Below are 21,118 nucleotides of genomic sequence, written 5' to 3' on the forward strand. Positions count from 1 at the left end.
GTTTTTTAATCAAATAACAAGGGCTAGGAAAGGGGATCAAAGTAAAATTAATCCTGTTAATGTTTTCTCCAGACGTCATTACTGCCTGATGTCTGACATTTCTTAAAGCACCTTAGAATAAACAGCTATGTAATTCTTTTGTTCTCCAAGATGTTTGGAAGTCAGGTCACTGTTCATTCGCTTCAGGAAGAGGAAGGCAGGGAGATTAGCAAACTTTTTGTGGATTGTGCATAAAACAGGTGAGAGCTTTGCATTTTCAACTCTTTTATCTTAGAGCAGTTGTTATTCTGTAGAGCAGGCCACAGTACACTATTTGTTGAAGCACTATTAAATTTTCAGCTGTTTTATGCTGGGCTTTGGCTATTTGTGGCTATCCCATCTTTTTTTGGGATCTGAACCTTTATACATTTTTGCTGTGTGTCAGCAGAATGGAAATGCAGCATCAAGCCCAGTTCCTTTGCTGGGATTCTCAATGACTCCTTGCATCAATGAGCCTGTGTATCCTGATAGGACAGCTGGCAACAGGAGAATAGAAAATGATATTTTTGTAGGCAGCTTGTATTCAGATTCAGTCCACCAAATGAGTTCAAAGGCCACAAAAGCAAGTTTTGGTTGCTACTGCAACTGATTTCTAGCTAGAACAGTAACAGTGGAAAATGTTAGTGAAGTAGAATTTCAGTTTTTCTGAAATTATTTTAAAGCAGTAGTACTGCCTCTGATTTTCGAACACGAAAGTTAAGCAATCATGATATAAAAGTTTTGGACTGGAACGTAGAAATATGATTCCGTTCTTACTCCCTTTTGACTGAAAATACACTAGCAGCTATGAAAGCCCTTCATATTTAACAGTGCACACATTTCCACAGCCATAAATATAAAGATCTGCATGTAGAATTGCATGGCTATATTCTTCTTCTAATAAAAAATACTTACAAGATGAACCGCTAAGTTATCTCAGTCATTTGCTGTTAATGTTTTAGAGGTTTTTAAACAACGCATTGGAAAAGCTCCAACAAAGCTTTATGGCAGCTATTATCTATTAAAATTTATTTAAAATATTAAATATTTCAATGTTTCATAGGAAGGCAGCAATCCAGCTGGATAGATGTAAAAGGGTGATGTACAGTTAAGTAATTTCTAAAATTCTCTGCTGGAGACATAGTGAGATATTCCCAGCTGATCTGTTATACCAAATTATAAAATGCAGTCTTACTGGTTGAATTATTTAAAATTTACTTGATTGATAGCAGTACTTGTTTTCATATAAATAAATACACATTTTAAAAGGAGCTACATATATTTGGCATAAAAAAATCTGGAATGACATTTTTCCTATAAAACATAAGCTACATCAAAATTTATTTGATGTAGTTGAATCAACATTTATGAAACTTTGATCTTTATTCATTATGACTTCTTTGTTCATGTTTTCTCATTATTGTTTTGACTTGAGGTATTATTACATGTCCCTAGTGGACTTATAGAGATATGGAAAAATTCTATGTATTATATAAAATCTGTTTTTAAATATGATGGAATGTCTCCAGAAATGTGCCTTGACTGAAGGTATTGTATAAATCAAGTTGGGATGGGATGGCCCCAGCTGGCAGCCAGGCATCCATGTGTCCATCCTCACTCTTACATGTCAGAACAGGGGATAAAGTAGGACAAACAGGAGTAGCAAGCACTCAGGTCAAAAGACAAATAAGGAAGCTGCTCACCAATAACTGTTACAAGAAAAACAGTGTCAACTTGCAGGCACCAGTTTAATTTATTGCCTGCAGTCTCTGTTGGGTAAGTGCTCATTGCCATGCAGTATTTCCTGTTCTGGCCCTGTTCTCTCACTTCCTCCTCAACGTTTTCTGCCCTGTATTAAATGCCCAGCAGACCCAGGTCTCCTCTCACAGAGGCTTAGTAACCCCTAGCATCCAAATCCTTGCTGTGGGTACCTATTGTACAACTGAAAACAGTAGCCTTATGCAGCTGTAACATTTTTCACAATAAGAGATTCATTTTACGTCCTGAAACATAAGGGAGTAATCATTAGCTATTCGAGTTGATGAAGAATTGGCTAATTATTTATGCTCCTGCTTTAAATCTTTCACTTTTTGATGAAGCAGATGGTGCTGATCATGCTGTGAGAAGATAAAAACAGCTGTTCTGGGTCAAACTGACGGTTGATTCAAGCCATTATGTTAAGTACGATGATGGTCACTACTGAATTTTCCTATTAATCAGAGTAATATCTGATGGAAAGGAAAATAAGCTCTCCATCTCCCTTCCTTCACTTCCACTCTGCAAACCTTTCTTTTCAGAAGTCCATTTGCTTGGAAATAAAATAAAGCTTTTACCTCAGGATGTTCAAATTTTTGTTTTCTTTGGCAAAATTTGCATCAAACTTTTAAAGAAACTGTTAGTCAAAAATGTACTTAGGCTACATTGTGAGGTGTTTCGTAGTGTTAGGAATAAAATATTTTGAACTAAATCATGAAAATTTTTAGAATTTTTCATGTTTCTCCTTTTTTTTTTTTAGTCAGTTGTTTTGCTACACTTGACTTGATTTTTCAATTAATTCAGACCCTTCTAATATTGTTTTCCAGTGAACTTCGGGTATCAGTATTTGGGTCCTAAAATGAGTTGTTACTAACTGATGAAAAGAGTACAACATAGTTGTACTATGTACATGCTATTTAAAGCCACTTGTTTCGTACCCTTGTCCCTAGAATCATGTAGGTCTCAATATCTCTCACCTCTCTCAACAAATACTTCCTACTTCATTTTGGAAATCCATGTTTGAGAAAGTAAGGAATATAACTGTGGTTTGTTTTGGTATTTCATCTTTTATATCTGCTATTTTTATCATGTTATGACTTCCTAGCATCTCAGATTTGTGTGAAAGCTTCTTTAGTTACGGGTGACATCTAGTTCCAGAAGTTCTGTGTAATGCCAGTATTTGTGTGAGCAGAAGGCCCACGCATGAGCTGTATCCTCCTCCCCAAAAGATGGTGTCTCAAAAATCCTGACTTTATGGAAATCTTTAAGATTTCTGTGGGCTGTAGATTGTACCATAACTAAAATAAATGTCTTTTCACTTATGAGTGGAAGTTCTATTATTTCTGCAGTGTGATATTGCTACCCATAAGCAGAGGGAAAATACACCTGAATGGGTTGAAGAGACAGTTCAGTTAAACAGCATTTCTTTGGCAGTCGAGGTCAGAATGGCATCCTTTGGGAGATGCAAGGAATACCCCTCATTATCCTCTCTCTGACAGGGTAGTTTTCTTGGATTTAGTCACATTAAATGAATCTTTGTAGCTTGATTCCTAAGTTTTGATACCAAAAATCCTTGCAACATTTTATTTTTCTCACCAGCTCTGTTTTTATTCTCCAAATTGTTCTTCTTCACATGATAGATATTTGGGCTGGGATTTTAAAGGACGCTGAGAATTAGGTACTTGTTGCAGCTAGAAATAAATATATGCAGATCTCTTGAGGGCTTCTGTTTGTTTATTTTGTTTTGCTTATCTTCTGAGGAAAAAAAAAAAAACAACCACAAAATAACAGTAGTGAATTGTTTAGTCCTAAGTTATAGAAACGGAATATTTTAATTTTCATGTTTGTGATTTCACTTCAGAATAGCAGAATAGTGCCCAGCTAGGCAGTTGTTCAATTATCCTGAAGTGAAACATCTGTCTCAGCTCTAATCTTGCCCTCCTATCTTTTCACGGAGGCTTTCTGATTAACTTTTTATTCTTAGGATAGCAATTTGTATCAGAGATCTAATTAAGACCTTTATGTAACACATCCAAGGTCCTCCTTTTGCAAGTCTGGCTCACCTCAGTACCCCTAACATTGCAGCTTTCGTTATGGAGCATTCTGAAATGTCTGACATTTCAAGCTATCTCTTCTGGTTGAAAACAATTTCAGCTATTGAGAACCGTGAACAAGATTCATTTCATTCTTTTGTCCCGGTAAGAAAAACTGTAACGTACCTCTGAAGTAAGACATGTTTTTAAATTGAAATTCTGAGTGTTAGGCTTCTTTCAGCAGAGGGAAATGGCTACACTGAACCTCTCTGTTGAGCTGGATAAACTCGGATCTGTGACCTCAGGTCTTCTGGGTGATTATGTTTCCTACTGTTGCATGTGTGAGTGGGAAAGAACAGCCTTTAATAAATGCTGGCAATTTCTGGGAAGAAAATGCATGGTTCTGTGTATCTGGAGTTAAAAGATGGTGCTGACATTTCTATTTTATTATTTTAAGGTTTGCTTGGAGAAAGAGATAATATTAAATATATATATTCTCATTTCTGGGAAAGTATAAAATTGAAGTAAAGGTTTTAAAAAAAGGAATATTAATCAAATGCATTAAAAAATATAAGTACGTATTACTGCTTACCACTGAATAACATATTCTAACATGCTAGTGTTTACTGTATACAATACAAATCAACTAAGTTGACTGATCTCTTCTTTGTTTACATAAATGTGTTAATAGTTTTAATCATATTTTACTTAATATTGTTGTCATATGCACTAGAGCTATTTATTTTCCTATAGGCAGTGGCAGATGCAGGGTGATGCTTTTTGTGACTGGGTTAGGTGAGCCAGATAGGGTGTACTATAGAGGAAAGAAAAGTACGTCTTGATTTCTTCTGTGTATTTTCTTTTCATGGGAAACATGCATTTTATGGATATGTCTATATAAATATACATTTATATCGTTTAGAAGAGATGTGTATCTGAAAGCTGAAGTATATTATCAGCAATCTGAGGAATTACATAGCTACTAATTATATTGTCTCAGTTCCTTTGCTACCTGATGGGCTGGTATCAAAAATGCTTGGATTTCTGTGTGTGAGCAGAGACCCTCCGATATAATTGAAGAAGACATTTCAAAATTTGTCACAGATCATATAGTGGCATGTAAAGGGTGGGCTGACTTTAACTTGGACTATCTTGATTCCCCCTTGTTATGTCTGCCCTAAAAAAACACCAAAATCTGGTGCCTCCTGCAGATACTGTGTTCTTCTTGCTGTAATAGTTTCTATGTAATTTTTCTCCCGTTCCTTTGAAGTACACAATGTTCCCATTTCTTGTCCTCCCAATCAAACATTTATTTAGTATCAGGGTCAAGACTGCAGCTGGGATTTTATATGTTAGCACTCAGAATTGGTGCACCTTCCTGCGAAGTTGGTTAGCTTCTGGAAAGGACAATCAGAGTAGGTGTTAATTTTCCCCAGACGTCCTATGGCGAAAGTCAGGATTTACAACAGGCTGAGAGTGGAGAAGGTGATATTTCCGCCAGGCATCATGATTTACTGGGGGGTGGAGGGTTGGGGGGAGGGGGAGGAGGGAGAGATATGTTAAAATTGTTCTATTTAACTCAGAGGGTGGAATGGGTATCTAAAAATAAAGATAGGAGGAAGCATTATCTGTCTGAAGTGTTTGTAAGTAGAGGGCTACTTCATGTCTGAATGTCAGTTGTTTGAGATAGGTGTTGTTTTTTTGCAGCTGATACTGAAGCACTCTTCTACAGACACAAAGGAAATCTGTGTTCCTAAAGCTGATTGTTTTGCAGACTGCTTTCTTGCATTTAGATGCCTGTGCTCTACATCCATCTTGCCTTAAGCAGACAGTTCCTTTTGTGTTTCTAAATGCATGCTTAATTCTCTTCCTGGTGTTCTCTCCTATCACTTGATATATAGTGCTTAACTTCAGTTGCTTTCTTTGTTAGGACATGTTTTCTTCTTCATTCCTAACAGTAATCAAAGCTTGTTCTGAAAGTCGTGTCCTGGAGCTTTTCCAGTTATTAAAACAAACAAGCAAACAAACCAAATCTCCATTACATTAGAGTACAACACTCACAGGCTATATTATTTTATACTATACATTATAATCATTATTATCATTATTGTTATTATTTTATTATAGAACAAAACTGCCTTTTAAAGTTTAATATTCCAGCGTTTGGTAGTGGGATCATGTAAATGCTTGAAATGTTGTTGTGACATTTGAAATTCCTTTAATTGATTTACAAGCCCATCTTCTCAATCTTGGTAGATCGGTTATGACAGCTTTTAGGTTTTATGTCTGTGTGATTGTTACATTCATCGTTCGATACGATGACAGCAAGAGGTCAGCGTTGTTTCTGTGTACCAGGAAGGTTGTTTTGTTGTGTGGATAAGTGTCTCTGAGTTACGTGTTCACACAGTAAATCCAGAGAGCGCAAAACTCTCCTAGTCCTGTTGTGGTCACTGTAGTTAGTTTGCAAGAATAATAGCATCTTTGTGTTTCACAAAGAGCATATATCTTCAAATCGTTCCTACAATTAAGGAATGATCATATTTTCATAGCTTTGTGCTAATTTTTGTGACCACCTCATCATTAAGATGCCGGGTTGTTGCTTCTATGTAAGTCACTGTTATGATTGCCCCAATTCATTTTTATTCAGTTTAAGACAATCCTTTTTTTCCCCACTGTCCTTCTGTATTCAATGATCACCAAAACAACACTATTTAGAAGCGATAGAATGTTAAAATGTAAAGATGGGGAAAGACATTATAGGGCATTTTGTCCATATGCCAAACTGCAAGTACTGCCTACAGTATGTGTTTTAGTGCTTAGTCTAAGTTTATACAAGGAGTTTAAAGGCTTCTGTTTCTCCTCAGAGAAATTAAACAGTTGTTTGATGAAATTGCCACGTAGTTGTGTAGGTGTGTAAAATCTACTTGCTAGTCTTTGGCTAAGAATTGAAAAATATTCCCATTAAAAAAAAAAAAAAAAAAAACAACAAACAACAACAACAAAACTGTGGGAGAACAGGAAATTTTTGTTGATTTGAAGTGTTTATCATCATCATTCATAACTTCAAATATTTCTTTTGTTTGTTTCAGCATCTTAGAATCATAGAATCATTCTTAAGTCTGGCTTGCTAGCCTTGCAAATTTAGTTGCACATGCTCATCCCTTGATTATTTCTTAACTAGAATTGAGTTCAATTTTGGGGGGATTTATAATTTTGATTTCAGAAGGAGTATTTTTATAGTCCTGTATAATCACTTTGAAAGACAGTTGATCTTACAGTACCCTACAGTCATGCTTGTAATTCTTGAAGTTATAATGGACCCTGGTGCTTTCTTTTTTTAAGCAATGATGTATAATAGAGTTCTTTTTATGGCACTGTTAGTACTCATCTCAACATCTCAACCTTCTTTACTTAGTTCCATCACTCTGCAAACCAATGGTGCCATGTTCTGTTCATTTTGTGCTTTGAAATTTTTGCTAAATGCTATTCCTAAGAATTAAGAATTGGACGGCAATATTGTCTTGTTAGCAGAAGATGTAGCTTTCCTTTCCCATGGAAAGCTCATCTATGAAAAATAATTAGTTGCTATTTTATATGTCTTTTTGTACATAATACTTTGACTTTCCTTGTGTCTGTGTATTCATAGAATCGTTTAGGTTGGAAGTGACCACTAAAACCATTCAGTTCATCACCCCTTTCCCACCAGGCCCACTAACCATGTTCCTCAGTGCCATATCTCCATGGTTCTTGAACACCTTCATAGATGGTGACTCCACCACCTCCCTGTGCAGCCCATTCCAATGCCTCAACACTTTTAGAGAAGAAGTTTTTCCTATTATCCAGCCTTAACCTCCCCTGGCGCAACTTAAGACCATTCCCTCTCATCCTATTACGAGTAACCGGGAAGAAGTGGCTGACCTCCGCCTCTCTTCCTTCCACTTTCTCTTCTGTTTTCTGAGTTGGAAAGCCAACATTTTCTTTTATAATTGAGACTTCAATTCTTTTCCTTTCTTCTGTTGCTCCTGTCTCATCTCCAAGACATGATTTGTGTATTTATCAGAAAATTGGATGAATAAAGATTCTGAACAAATACCTCATCTATAGTGAGATTTCAGAATGAGGGTGTTGTAAGCAAAGCAAATTTGAGTTGCTTAAATTAACTTTATTGACAGTTAACATCAGATTTCAATTTTTAGATGGATATTAAGAAATACAGTAGGCAAACAGTTGAACTACCTGATGCTTAGGGAAAGCATCTGTCCTCTCCTTCCCCAGGCTCAAATTCACTCCAGACACTTCTCCCCACATCACTGCTGCTGGTTACACTCAGATCTTTCAGTGACACAATGGCAGTGCAGGAGACCAAGCCTCATTATCTCCTCTTGGTGTCTCCTTGTTCCTGCCCAGGTTCAGAGTTGGAAGCAAGCTGTTGATGAGCTATATATATGAATAATTTTTTAAAATTTTATTTGTTACCTTGTGATTCTACAACATGAAGGTACACTCTGAGACAGCAATGAAAGCTTTTCCAGAGGACATTAGTTTAGAAGTTTACTTCTACTGACATAAAAAATAAACCCTGCTCTATCCAGCACAACCCAGTTTGACTTTGAGTTTGTTGCAGGTATTTAAAATCAAGTTTAACACCAAGTTTTTCCTACTCATTGCTAAATATGCATTAAGTAAATGGAAGCATGTGGCAGTCTTGTTTTCCTCATGTACATACTTAACCAGGATAAAAAAATTAAGACTATACACGCTATGGATGATAATGCCCAGACCTTTTTGTGGAAACTTCAGTGCTGAAGTAGTATCAATGGTGGCTTTGCTCCTTTTCCTGATTGACTTGGGAACTTTTCTGTAATTCTGAACAACCTTTCCTCTATGTGTTTCTTACTATGTCCCTTCTATGTACACTTTTGGCTGTAGGCCATCGTCCCTTCTGCTCTGTCCAAGCAGATGTGACTGTTCTTTGGCATCTTCTCACTGTTCACCTTAGTTGTAGTCCTCAGTGCTACTAATCAGTTCCTGGAAGGAGGTTCATTATTCTTTGGAATTTTCTTTGTGGTCTGATAAACTTCTTGAACAGGTACTGAATTCTGTTAATGTCTGTATTTTAATTTTAGTTTTTGTTTTTTTTTTTTCTTTTTTTTTTTTAATAATCTTCATTTGCATTTAAATTTTTAGTCATTTATTTTTGGTTTGACAACAGTTGTAAAGATCTCCCTGCAGCAACAAATGTATGTTACACTCAACCTTCAGTCTGTAAAAAGGTAGCAAAACAAGGCATAAAATAACTGCTTTGTGAACTTGGTCTACCGTGATTTCAGAAGTAAACAAAAATGATGTGGGTGATGTGGCCTTTGGTTTAGAACAGAAAAAAGGAATATCTGTTTTGCTTTTGTTTTCCTCTGTCTGGAAGAAATAACATCTTTGATCACATCAAGGCTGTGTCATGCACTTGTAGCAGGCATCTTCATCACACAAGATGCCTTAAAACTGAATGTTTTTTTTTTCATAATAGGTACATTTGCACACGTGTGTGTGCATGTTTTGTGTGTGTGTAGTTTTCTGATATATACACACATTAGAATTAGTTCCTGCTGAGTGTTAAAATCGCATTGCAGCAAAAAAATATCTTTACATCAGTATGAAGTAGCCGATTCTTATGTATGTTTAGTGCTAGTGGTGGCAGTGGTGACGAGGAGATGGTTGGACTAGATGATCTTGTAGGTCGTTTCCAACCTTCTGATTCTATGATTCTATGTAATGCAGTAAAGTAATATTCCTTTCAGTTAAAAGAACTGTGCAACTTTTTGCAGTTATTTTCCTTTTCTTCTCCTTATGCAGGTCTTCTTGAAGTTTGCACTATAGTATTAAAAAAAATTACCAACCTTTGTTTAGAGCAGTTAATGCTTAAACAATCTGTAGAAAAGTTAAATTGTTAATGTTTGAGAAAATGTGTGAAAACTCAAGAAAATGTAAGTCTTCCATTATTAATAAGTCTGCCATTATTAATAAGTCTGTTGATGTCATAAGCATTTAGTGTTACTTTTTTTTTTTTTTTTTTTTTTTTTTAAATTTCTGGATATGTAGCTAAAATGCTTAAAAATAAGGTAGAAGTCAGTTTGAAGAGAATATTTCTCTATTTAAATGCTAAATGATTTATATCACAAATCTGTACGTCACAGTAATATTAAATATGAGTAAATATGCAACAAGCACAAGAAAAGAAAGGAAAAGGGAAAGGAAAAGAAAGGGAAGAATGAAACAGCACACAAATAATATCCTTCCTCCTGGATCTGAAAACCTGAATGTAAGTTACTTTACTTCAGTGAACCAGCTGACTCTAGAAATATTGCCAGGAGGAAACCAAAACTAATATTGAGTAGACGCATACTGGCTTAAATGTTGACTCCTGAAGCAGATTAATGTTTTCAGATGGTTCATTTTCTTTTAAAATGGTCATGAATGATACAGAATCTGAAAGAAATACATCTCAAATGTCAGAGTTTTGATGCTAGTACACTAATGAAAAGACCCTATGTGATGGATTTCTATTTTTGCTCTTGATTCCAAACTTTCCAAGTCCAGATTTAAGAACATACCAGAAAATGTCATTGCTTGCACTGGTTAGATCTTTTTTTTTCTGAAGTGATATGCTTTTATATAGGGTTTGGGATATGCACTGAAGTACAGAAGAGATCAGATCAGAGAATAGAACAGAGATCTAGGTAACAAATCAGTGCTTATGGTCCACTTTCTTTCCAAAAGCTGTGAACACATTCTGAAGCATTATTTCCAAATTCAGAATGTAGGCCTAAATTTCTGTTCAAAGCTAGAACAGTGGTGTAAGAGAGGTTTCATCAATTTCTTTTGTGACTCAGTAGATATGTGATAATGGGACCTCTGTGTGAGTCTTATTACAGCATTTGGGATCCTAGACTGAGACAGATGGATCCACTCTATCTAGTGATAGGAAGGTTATCACCTCAAAATTTAATGGGTAATAACATTTAGCTGAATGATGTCTTCACTGGAAATTCAGAGGTATCATAATTATCAGTCATTTTCTGTAGAGCTTTTTGCATTGACATTTCTGTGTCCTTCAGTGGATCAGATATTGGGCAAAAAGTTACTGCTATGTTAATCACTGCTAATTCAAACTGCAGACAGACAGTGTTGGGACAGGTGAAACTTCAACAGCTGTAAAGTAGGTGCTTTCTTGTCACTCCTCTGACAACCTGTGGATCTTCACAAAGCTAGTTTTCCCTTAGGTCCAAATTATTTTTTATTTATTTAAATAATCTCACAGTTAATGCAGTTTTAAATAGGATTTTAAAATTACTCTTAAAGATTAAGTAAAAATCAACACAAAACCCCAGCCCCCAAAATAATGCCACCTTGTTTAAGTTGAACTATTTACCTTTAAAAGGCTTTGTATGAGGTTACATTTTATATGTTGGGAAAGTCCTCAAGGAATTCTTGAGGAATTTTTCTTCTATTCTTGACAGCTGTAGCCTGCAAGCAAAGCTGCTTTTGACTTCTGTTTTATGTCCCTAAGTAGAGGTAGGATTGTTGACTGAAAAGTCACTCTTTAGATGTTCAAAGGGAACCTTATCTTTCATATTTTCTCCCTAACAAAAAGCAAATGACTTTCTCTCCTTCTTACTCTTACAGTCTGTAATTCGGTTGTAAATATGACAAAGGTTCTGTGTATTCTGTGATCTTGATGCTTCATAGCATGCCAGAGAATTACTGTTTTGACATCTAAATTATCATTTAATATTTCCTCACATCGAGTGTTCATGTAACTATTTCTAACAGTTGTGGAAGGAAACTTATAAAAGCATAAAACGAATTTACAGACTCACAGAATCACAGGAACAGAATTTAAACTGATCCAGCATTAACCTCAGAAGACAAACAGTCTGAAACAGTTCAGAGAGATGCAGCATGCTCTGTTCATGTAAAAATACAGCAGATGCTCCACTTTGTATTATTAAAACACAAAATGTTAACATTACGAAGAAAAATGGAATTGCAGCTGAATATTCTGGAGGTTGTTTTAGAATTTGGAGCTGGTGACCTGGAAAAATGAGTCTTTAAAGCTGTCTGCCAAGTCAGGTCTGTGAAAAAGATATCAACATCAACTCCATTTTTTTTTTTTTTTTAAATGGTAATACATACATTGTTCTACCACTCAGAATTTCACCATGTCTTTGAGTTTACTTAAATATAACATTATGAATAATTATTATTCCTTGGTAGGAAAACAATTGAGAATTCTGGCTCAAAAACACAGCTAGAAATAAGTAGAAGTGAATACTGTGAGATTGATCGCATGTTTGTTTTAATGTTTTCTGGTTAAGAAATAATATACAGTATTCATTATTTATAAAATGCCTTAGTTGCTGTATACCTATGCAGGTAGTTTCATGTATTGTGCTGAATACAGTTTTGCATAGTACCAGCTGTTAAAACAAGGAGTTGTGAGTAGTCCAAAGAGAATGACAAGCAGTGTCAGGCTATAAGTCTGTAAAACTGTGAGTGCTGTAAGTAAAACCGGTCAGCCAGGATAATGCTATCACTCATAGCAGAGGAAAAGTTCATCTCATCTGAGCATGAGTCTTGTTCATATACTTGCAGAGAGTTAGTAGCAGAGTAATGTTCACAAACTAGACTCTCTATCTTTTTGTCCTCTTTAGCCATTTCAAGTGCTTCCACTCTGTCTGTCTTTTAAGTTGCATATTTGGTGGAAAAGCAACTAGACTGTCTGACTCACTGCAAGCAGAACAATCTCATCTATATTTGTGGAAGCAAAGTCTGTTGTGCTCAAGTCTTAAAAAGAAAAAAAAAATCCTTCATTTTTTCCTCAAAGCTATTCAAGTTTTGTCCCAGCTATGCCAATCTGTCACTGCAGCTGTCAGCATGATGCTTTCTCTTCAAAGCACAGAGATGGCTCAGCTGAAAGCACTGCTTCTAGTCAAGGGCAAGAAAAAGGTCTGTGCAGTGAGCGCAAGATGTAAGGCTGACAGACTGCATAGTACACTGTCAGCATAGTATAATACTTACCTATCAGTAAGGATTAGAGCAGAAAGAAAAGTGCATGAGGAACAGGGAAAACATCCACTACAGTCAGTAAAATTCCTTTTTATAGAAGTTGGTCTGGATTCATTTTGCAACTGAGGAACTGTGAATGTATTCACTCTGGTGTTAAAATCTGATTGGAAAAATCTGGGAGCTCTCTGCAAGTTACCCATCTTAAGAGAGGGTTATCTCTTCATGAACTAATTATTAGTGTTTGAATTCATTCTGCAAGTAGGCAATTAGACATTTAAACTTTTAAAACTGCCTGCAGAGAAATAGATTTAGTTCTTGTCATAGAGTAGAATCAGTTTTGTTTGAGTTGAGTAGCGTCTTAAAAGCCATGCAAGAATTTTCTGGTAAGGCTATGCTCTATTCTTACATACCACAGTTTGTACTGGTAAGTGAGGGTTGCCACAACACAAGTGCAGGACTTTGTTGGCTTTGTTGAACCTCATGAGATTCACCTGGACCCAATGCTCATGCCTGTGTTGCTCTCTCTGAATGTCATCCCATCTCTTGGGCGTGTTGTCCACACCACTTATCTTGGTGTTGTCACCAGCAAACTGCTGAGGGTGCACTCAATCCTGCTTTACATGTCATTGATGAAGATGTTAAAGAGTACCACTTCCAATACTGACCCCTGAGGAACACCAGTCATCACTGACCTCCATCCAGACGACATTGAGCCATTAGGTAACGATTGAGCCACTGGATACGATATTGCAACCGAATCCTCATCCATCAAAGAGTCCACCCATCAAATCCATATCTTTCCAAATTGGAGAGAAGGATTTTATGGGGGACCATGTCAAAGGCCTTACTGGAGTCCAGATAGATGACATTAGGGGCTATTCCCTTGTCCACTGATCAAGTTATACCATTACAAAAAGCAGCAAGATTGGTCAGGAAGGACTTGCCCTTATTGAAGCCATGCTGGCAGTTATCATCTCCCTCTCTTCCATGTGCCTCAGCATAGCTTTCATTGGGATCTGCACCATTAACCACTGTCAAGCACTTCTTTTAAAATTTTGATGAAACTGAGCCAGTTCTGCTAGTTACTTTTATAGCCGGGAGAAGTTAGCAGAAGAGCAATTAGATGTCTTGCTGAAGACTGCAGGTCAAGGGGCAAATGTAGGAATAACATTGTTATCCTTGTCTTCTAGGATGCCATTTCTTCTCACTAAGTCTCAAACTTAGGCAGATATTTTATTTATGCATGGTTATATAGAGTGTGAAAGATCACAGTAGGCAGAGATTCTAGAATCTTTTTTGCATGCATTTGTTAATTTGTGCACAGTTGGAAGTATTCTTGATGAGCTGAAGGACTGCTATGTTGGTTTTCTCTGTGTTCTGCTGTTCTGCTTAACTGAAATGATATTTGCTTTTTTTTTTTTTTTTGCTTTTTTTTTTTTTTTAGAATTTGGTGGAGTGGTACATATGATACATTTTTAAGTCGGAGTAGATAAAGCTACATGATGTCAGAAAATAAGATCCTCCGGACTGACAGCTACTGAATGTTTCTTGACCTATCCATTGAATAGATTTGCTAAGATTACAGGACGGTTTTGATCTTATTTTGTACTCCAGGGCTAGCGGTATATTTAAGGTTCCCTCCAGTGATTTCAAAGTCTTCTCACTTTTGCCCGATTAAAGCCTCCTACTTTATTCACACTGTGATCTACAAACAGCAAAAAACTAACAAAATTAGCTTTGATTCCTTCACTTCTATTAAATACAATGTTGCAGCTCAGGTCAGTGATCTTCAAATTACCATATCTTAGACAAACCAAAGGAAAGTGTATTGTATTACCTTATTGACTGAGGGAATGGCATGGATGTCTATCAGGGGAAGACTGGGGGGACTAAGGAAGGATTCTTCAGCACAGGACATTGGGCATGGAACAGACTGCCCAGGGCAGTGGACACAGCCCTGAGCTGCTGGAGTTCAAGGAGCATTTTGATGACAGTCTCAGACATTGGGTTTGGGTTTTGAGTGGTCCTGTGTGGAGCCTAGCGTGGGACTCAGTGATCCTTTTGGGTACCTTTCAACTCACCAACTCAGGATATTCTATGATTCTATATTAGCTGTGCATGAATGGCTGTAGTTGCTATATCCATCTGAAAATATTGCTCTGTGAATTTTCTCATGCCCATCTTTCTGATCAGGATGAATATCTCAGAAATAGAAAATTGCCTATTTGATACCTGAAGTTTTATGAGTTTCCAGTCAGCGAAGAATACAATAAACTTTGTGTTAAAATAAACTTTGAATGACATTCTTGCTTGAAAGCCTATTATTTATAGGCTCTGTAGGAATTGTAGGTAGGAGAGATGATGGAGCAGGGGAGGATCATTGTATTCAAAGAAGTGGTTTCATGGTCAGGGTTAGGTAGGAGACTAAGGGGAAAATCTTGGTGGATGTCACTGGAAAATCTTGCCAAGGCTTACAATGGACAGAGAGATGTGATTAGAAAAATGTAGATCAATTTTTGAAATTGTTCCTTGCTAGCTTTCTGAGATGAGATGACTAGTTCTGTGAATGAGGGATAATCAGTGGTTGTCATTTGCCTTGATGTAAGCAGGGCTTTCAGCACAAGTTCTCAGTCTTGTAGCCAAGTGAGAAAGACATTGATGGTGTTAGAGGACAAATGAGACATTGGCCAGACCACAGGATGGCTAGTTGTTAGCAAGTCAAAGTTCAGTTGCTGATCATTTACTTGTGATGAGCCTACTGAGTTGATGCTACAAATGCTGACTTCTTCATTAATAACTTGGAGGAAATTCTTGACTCAGAGCATGATGAGGCCCTGGCACTGCTGTCCAGGGGAAGCTGTGGATGTCCCATTCCTGGAAGTGCTTAAGGCCAGATTGGATGAGGCTCTGGGCAGCCTGAACTTCTGGGTGGTAACCAGCCCATGGCAGTGGGTTCGAAACTAGATGATATTTAAGGTCCCTTCCAACCCATGCCATTCTTTGATTTTGTGATTCCTCAGCATGCTAAAAAGTTCTGGATGGAGGATGACCAAGGTGGTGGAGCAGGACAGTGGCTGGGAATGGTTCATAGATCTTGTACAGGAAAACTGTGGGAAAGCTTAATTTGTTCATACCAGAGATGAGTTTTTGGAAAAAAGGTATCATGGAATCATAGGATCATAGAATGGCCTGGGCCTGAAAGATCATGTAGTTTTAACCCCGCTCCTACGGATAGCATCGCCAACCACCAGACCGGGCTGCCCAGCTGCTGTCCTCAACCGTTTAAGGGATGTCTGGAGAGATGAAGCCAGACTCCTCTTGGAGACGCAAAGAAGGGTGGGATGAGATGCTACATACACAATATGCATTAGGTGAAATTCTGAATACGTATATATATGTGTGTGTGAGCGTGACAAAAAACTCAAGAGTATTTTAGCATTGAAACAGGGACCTTGCAAGGCTATAAAAGTGTTGAAAAGAAGCTGAGCATTGTGAAAAATGCTCAGGTTCTGCTTGGGCTTGTGAGAGAGAATAAAGCAGTAAATGAATTTCCAAATTAAATTCTAAGTGCTCTAAATATTCTTTTTAAGAGTGTTCCTACAACTGCTAGTTTCTGATTCAGAAATTTTTTAATTTTGACTTTAGGATAATCTGATACAGATATAAGGCTTTGTTCCTAAACTAGGCTAGAAGCAATCAATTACAGTATGGGAATTTTTGGAAAGTGATTTCTGAAAGATGTTTTCTATTTCAGTATGGATTGTTTTTTAAAGCAGTGGAAAGGTGCTTTCATTGTGAAGGTTGCAAACTTCGATTATGTATGTTACTGTATATTGGAAGAAGATCAAATCAGTGAAAGAAAATTTTTGGTAAAGATAGTAGAATATTATTAAAAATAATCTTTTTCTCATTTTGGAAAGGTATCATTCTTTAAGTATATTGAGCTTAATAATCATATAAGGTGAAATTAAAAAAAATAAGGTGAAAATGTTTAACATTCAGTGATATTAGTGTTATAAATCTTTACATATGCCTAAAGATAAAAATAGTGTAACCAAATGACTTTCAGCTTTCACAGTGTCCAGTGTTATGGGGCACAATGAGAATAAATGTGTTTGTGTATAAAGCATTCGTTCAGTTACTAAGCATTTATATGAAAGGATACCCCATCCATGGAAGCATTCAAGGCCAGGCTGGATGGGGCTCTGAGCAACCTAGAGGGAGGTGTCCCTGCCTATAGCAGGGGATTGGAACTACACAATCTTAAAGGTCCCTTCCAACCCAAACCATTCCAGGATTCCGTGATTATATGATACTGAAATGCATATTGTGATGATAACTGATACATGGCATGATATATACAGACTGTATCTATTTCATTTTCAGTTTTTGTTCATGAGTTACCCAGTTGTATAGAAATAATGACATTAATTAATCATCAATAGCTGTTGAGCAATAATGTACACTTTCTTTGAACAGAGTTATGTTACAATAACTGCATCAAAAATTGGAAAGAACCTGCGATACTCTCAAAGCATTTGAATTACTGCACTAATTAATGATACATTCTTAATTGGGGTTATGTTGCTTAGGTTTTGAATTCCTGCAGTGAATATTTGACAATAGAAATATGATCACTGTTTTCAGTAGTGCTGTACTCATCCCTGATATGCAGAAAGAGATTTTTTGTCTGTACAATTTTAAAGTACAAGCAGTCATTCATCAACTAACATACAAAGTAGATACATAAATACTTATTAATACAAATTAATTTACTTACAGCTCTCTGATCCACAGTATCTGAGCAAGGGTTACGCAGCTGGGTCAGATCAGAGCTTGGTCTTGCATCACCACCACCAAACTACAGTAAGGGAAGGGGTAGAGATTGAGGCATTTCAGGTGTATGTAAAGTAGCATGGATATGGATTGCATCAATGAGCTAAAGATCAGGTTGGAAAGCTTTACAGACCCACAGAACTTTTAAGACTCAGCATCAGCTGAGTGCACATGAGCTGTGCAGGATATATAGCTTTGATTAAAAAATCTCGTTATATATGTGCATATATATAATATATATAATAATATATATAATAACTATAAAATATATGCAGTTATATAATACAAATCAGTAATAGTTTGAATGTTATACTGTGCAAAATTAAATGATTATTGTGGTTTTACTTGATCACAAAAAGTGGGCTTGTGAGGTAAGGGTAATGGAAAGCCTCACCTCTAAGTTTGCTTAAATCATAAGTTGAATGCATCATGCCTCCTACGTAAAGTGAATGGCTGTTTACTGTACATTTGGGTTGTGATCCAAAGCCTATTGAACTTGAGAACAGAATGATCTGTGATTTGTAGGTTGAGAATCTATTTATTTCATCCTTAACTGATTGAATGGTACCCAAAGTTATGTGCTGTTATGTCATGTGAGATCAATGGGAAGATAAGCTGTTATGCTTTTAATTTAATATGTCATTGTGGGCATTTCAATATTAAGACTTTTCAGGGTTTACATTTCTTCTCTTTTTTGTTTCCTTGCAGGCAAGCCCTGCCCCTATAATTGTCAACACAGACACCTTGGACACAATCCCTTATGTAAGTATTGATTTTGTATACTGTGTAGATTTTTAAAATGATTTTCCCGCATAAATTTTGCTTAGTATTGAATAGAAATTATAAACAAATCCTACAATTAATTGTCTTTTACAGGTACACTGCTAATTTGTTTCTACAAGAAGAAATCAGTAATAATAATGGCAGTCAGAAAATTACGTACACATAATTTGTAATTCAAACTCCAACGCATCAACTGTAACTTACTATAACCAACCTTCCTTTGCAGAAAGAAAGGTGATTTCATTTTTTCCTCCTTGCTAATAAAATAAAATCATGACTATTTACTTTGTAGAGCAGCATATATCCATATTAAGATTCTGGATTCACAGTACAATATTAAAAAAGGTGCAAACTGCTCTTCCCATTTGTCTGTATTTCCTTTGCAGTTGATAGCTGTACATGACAAATAACAACACAAGCTAGATGACTTCATGTTTTCTTATTAATATCTTTTCATTTTAATGGCTTCTAGAGAAAAAAAAAAAGAAAGAAAGGAAGAAAGAAATAAAGAAAGAAGGAAAGAAAGAAATGAAAAACAACGTAATTTTACCCTAAAATAAATGCATGCTTTTACAAAAGTAAAAAAACTATATATATATTTATTTTTTTTACAATTATTTGATAACACTTTCATTTTTGACTTTAAAAGCAACTACAGTTGAAGGTTAATTACATACAGATACATAATAAAATGGATATGTAATAAGAGAATACCAGGCTTGATACAAGAAAAGCAAGTAGTATGAAGCTAGCCAGGCAATGTATGATCTTCTTGTATATTTTAGTGATCATTCTAAAGCTCCTAATTAATGTCTCTCAGCTGTCAAATATCCATATCTGTTTCTTACATTTCCAGTGCATAAACCTAATTATTCACCCCACTGATTATTTCGCTGAGTTCTGTCTTGTATAAGGCTACTGATGAGGAAGTTTAATAGGAGGTGTCCTTGCCAGCTTTTTTGTTTCTGACAATTTATAAAACTTAGAAATTACTGTGCAGGACACAGACAAAGATCATTGCCAAGAGCAAATTAGAAGAATGACACTGCTGTGAAACCAGAGAACCAAATCCCTTGTTGGATATTTCAACCATTGGGAAGAGTGGAACAGTGAAATAAAATTTCTTTGTTTGTTTACATTCCACTTTCTTAAACAGCTTCCAAGTTTCAGTTTTCCTTCCTAACGTCAAAACCATCTGTTGTGGTCTCATTTCCAATAGGTCTGTCTTTTCTTCAATTTTAATGAGACACTTTACACTTGCTGTTCTCTATGGTCCATGGAGAGGGACATTGTGAGCCTCAGTTCTCATTTGCAGTGCTGGAGCTCTGCCCAGAACAGTCCACAGTTACAGTGTTAGAATTCCTAAATACAGATGCAATTACATTAGTGACAAGATGTTCAATCAATATGATTTATTCCCTCAAGGGAGCTTATCAATACTTATGCAGTTTTATGTCGCTTTTATACTAGTGTCCCTTTTTCTTTAAAAACAAAAACAAAAAACAAAAAAACAAACAAACCCAAACACATACACACATAGAAGTCCAATAAAATGACAAGACGCGCCCAAGAGAAATATTGACAGTAGACTGAAAAGTGCCTGTGGGCTGTTTCAGTCTATGCATGATGTGATTTAGATAAATAAAAACAAGGTGCTTGTAAAAATAGACAATTCTGAGTTTGTAACCTTCTTCTTGTATGGGAAGAGTTATGTCCCTTAGAAATGGAACACAACAGAGCTACTAAAGAGGAACTAGCCAATAATAAATGCCAAGGTGAAGCCTGCCTGCTGAGGCCAATGTAGCTCAATGCAGCTCAACAAGCTATTTTCATTTCCTTTTCTGCTATGCACATCCAGTCCATTTCCATTTCAGTGAACACGCTGCTATTCTCCAAGAATTCCTGGGTGTTCTCAGAGAGAGAAGGGAGTAACAGAAATGCTCAGTATTCACAGTGCATTTTCAAATGTAATATGTCCAGTGGTCTACCAAAAATAAATTTCAGTTTTACTGTTGGTATGTAACTGGTAAATGGTGTGATTTGTCTCATCAATGTCTTCATGTAATTAAGCCTTTGATTCTGTTGACATTAAAACCTTTCAACTCAATAGCTGAAAAAATCATCCTATTAGGGATTGTCTTCCTTCTGTATACTTTTCTTGAACAAGATGAAAGAAAAGGCCTTATTCTGATATATTGTATGTTATTCTTTATGATTTAGAACAGAAGAAACAGTTAATTCATATTATTTCTAGGTTCAGTAACTTGAAAACTTTGGCTTGGTGAACATAGGAATAAATTTGATAGGAAGCTTCAGTAGTACAAAACGAATTATACTGTGGCATTTTAAGCACAATTAAACATTTGTGGGAGTTTGTTCTTTATTCGCTGGCTGTAAATTTTAGGTCCTATTGTATAATGAGAAGCATTAATTTAATACTCTATGAATCATCTCAATTTCTCTGTTGCACAGAATAAGCTTTATTTATTTCTTTATTTATTGCTTTCCAAAATGCTGCAGAGTTAAGTGAAAAGTACTGGCTTTTCTGCATCGTTTTCAGGAGTTGATGTGAGCCTTTTTTTTTTTTTTTTTTTTTTAATGATGGAATTTGATTTTTCTTTCATCTTAAC

At 36.1% G+C, this 21,118-nt stretch overlaps 1 protein-coding gene across 20 annotated transcripts in view; it reads left to right on the plus strand.

The window, feature by feature from the left end:
• DLG2 (discs large MAGUK scaffold protein 2) overlaps window positions 1–21,118 on the plus strand; it is a 986,929-nt gene that overhangs the window by 571,062 nt on the left and 394,749 nt on the right. For all 20 annotated transcript variants that reach the window (XM_052669729.1, XM_052669569.1, XM_052669635.1 and 17 more), the window contains one exon: window positions 18,414–18,467. In XM_052669729.1, the coding sequence (XP_052525689.1) occupies window positions 18,414–18,467 (54 nt within the window). The remainder of the gene's footprint in view (window positions 1–18,413; window positions 18,468–21,118) is intronic.

The sequence above is a fragment of the Tympanuchus pallidicinctus genome, unplaced genomic scaffold (assembly GCF_026119805.1).
Source record: "Tympanuchus pallidicinctus isolate F22 unplaced genomic scaffold, pur_lepc_1.0 scaffold11, whole genome shotgun sequence".
Lineage (NCBI taxonomy): Eukaryota > Metazoa > Chordata > Aves > Galliformes > Phasianidae > Tympanuchus > Tympanuchus pallidicinctus.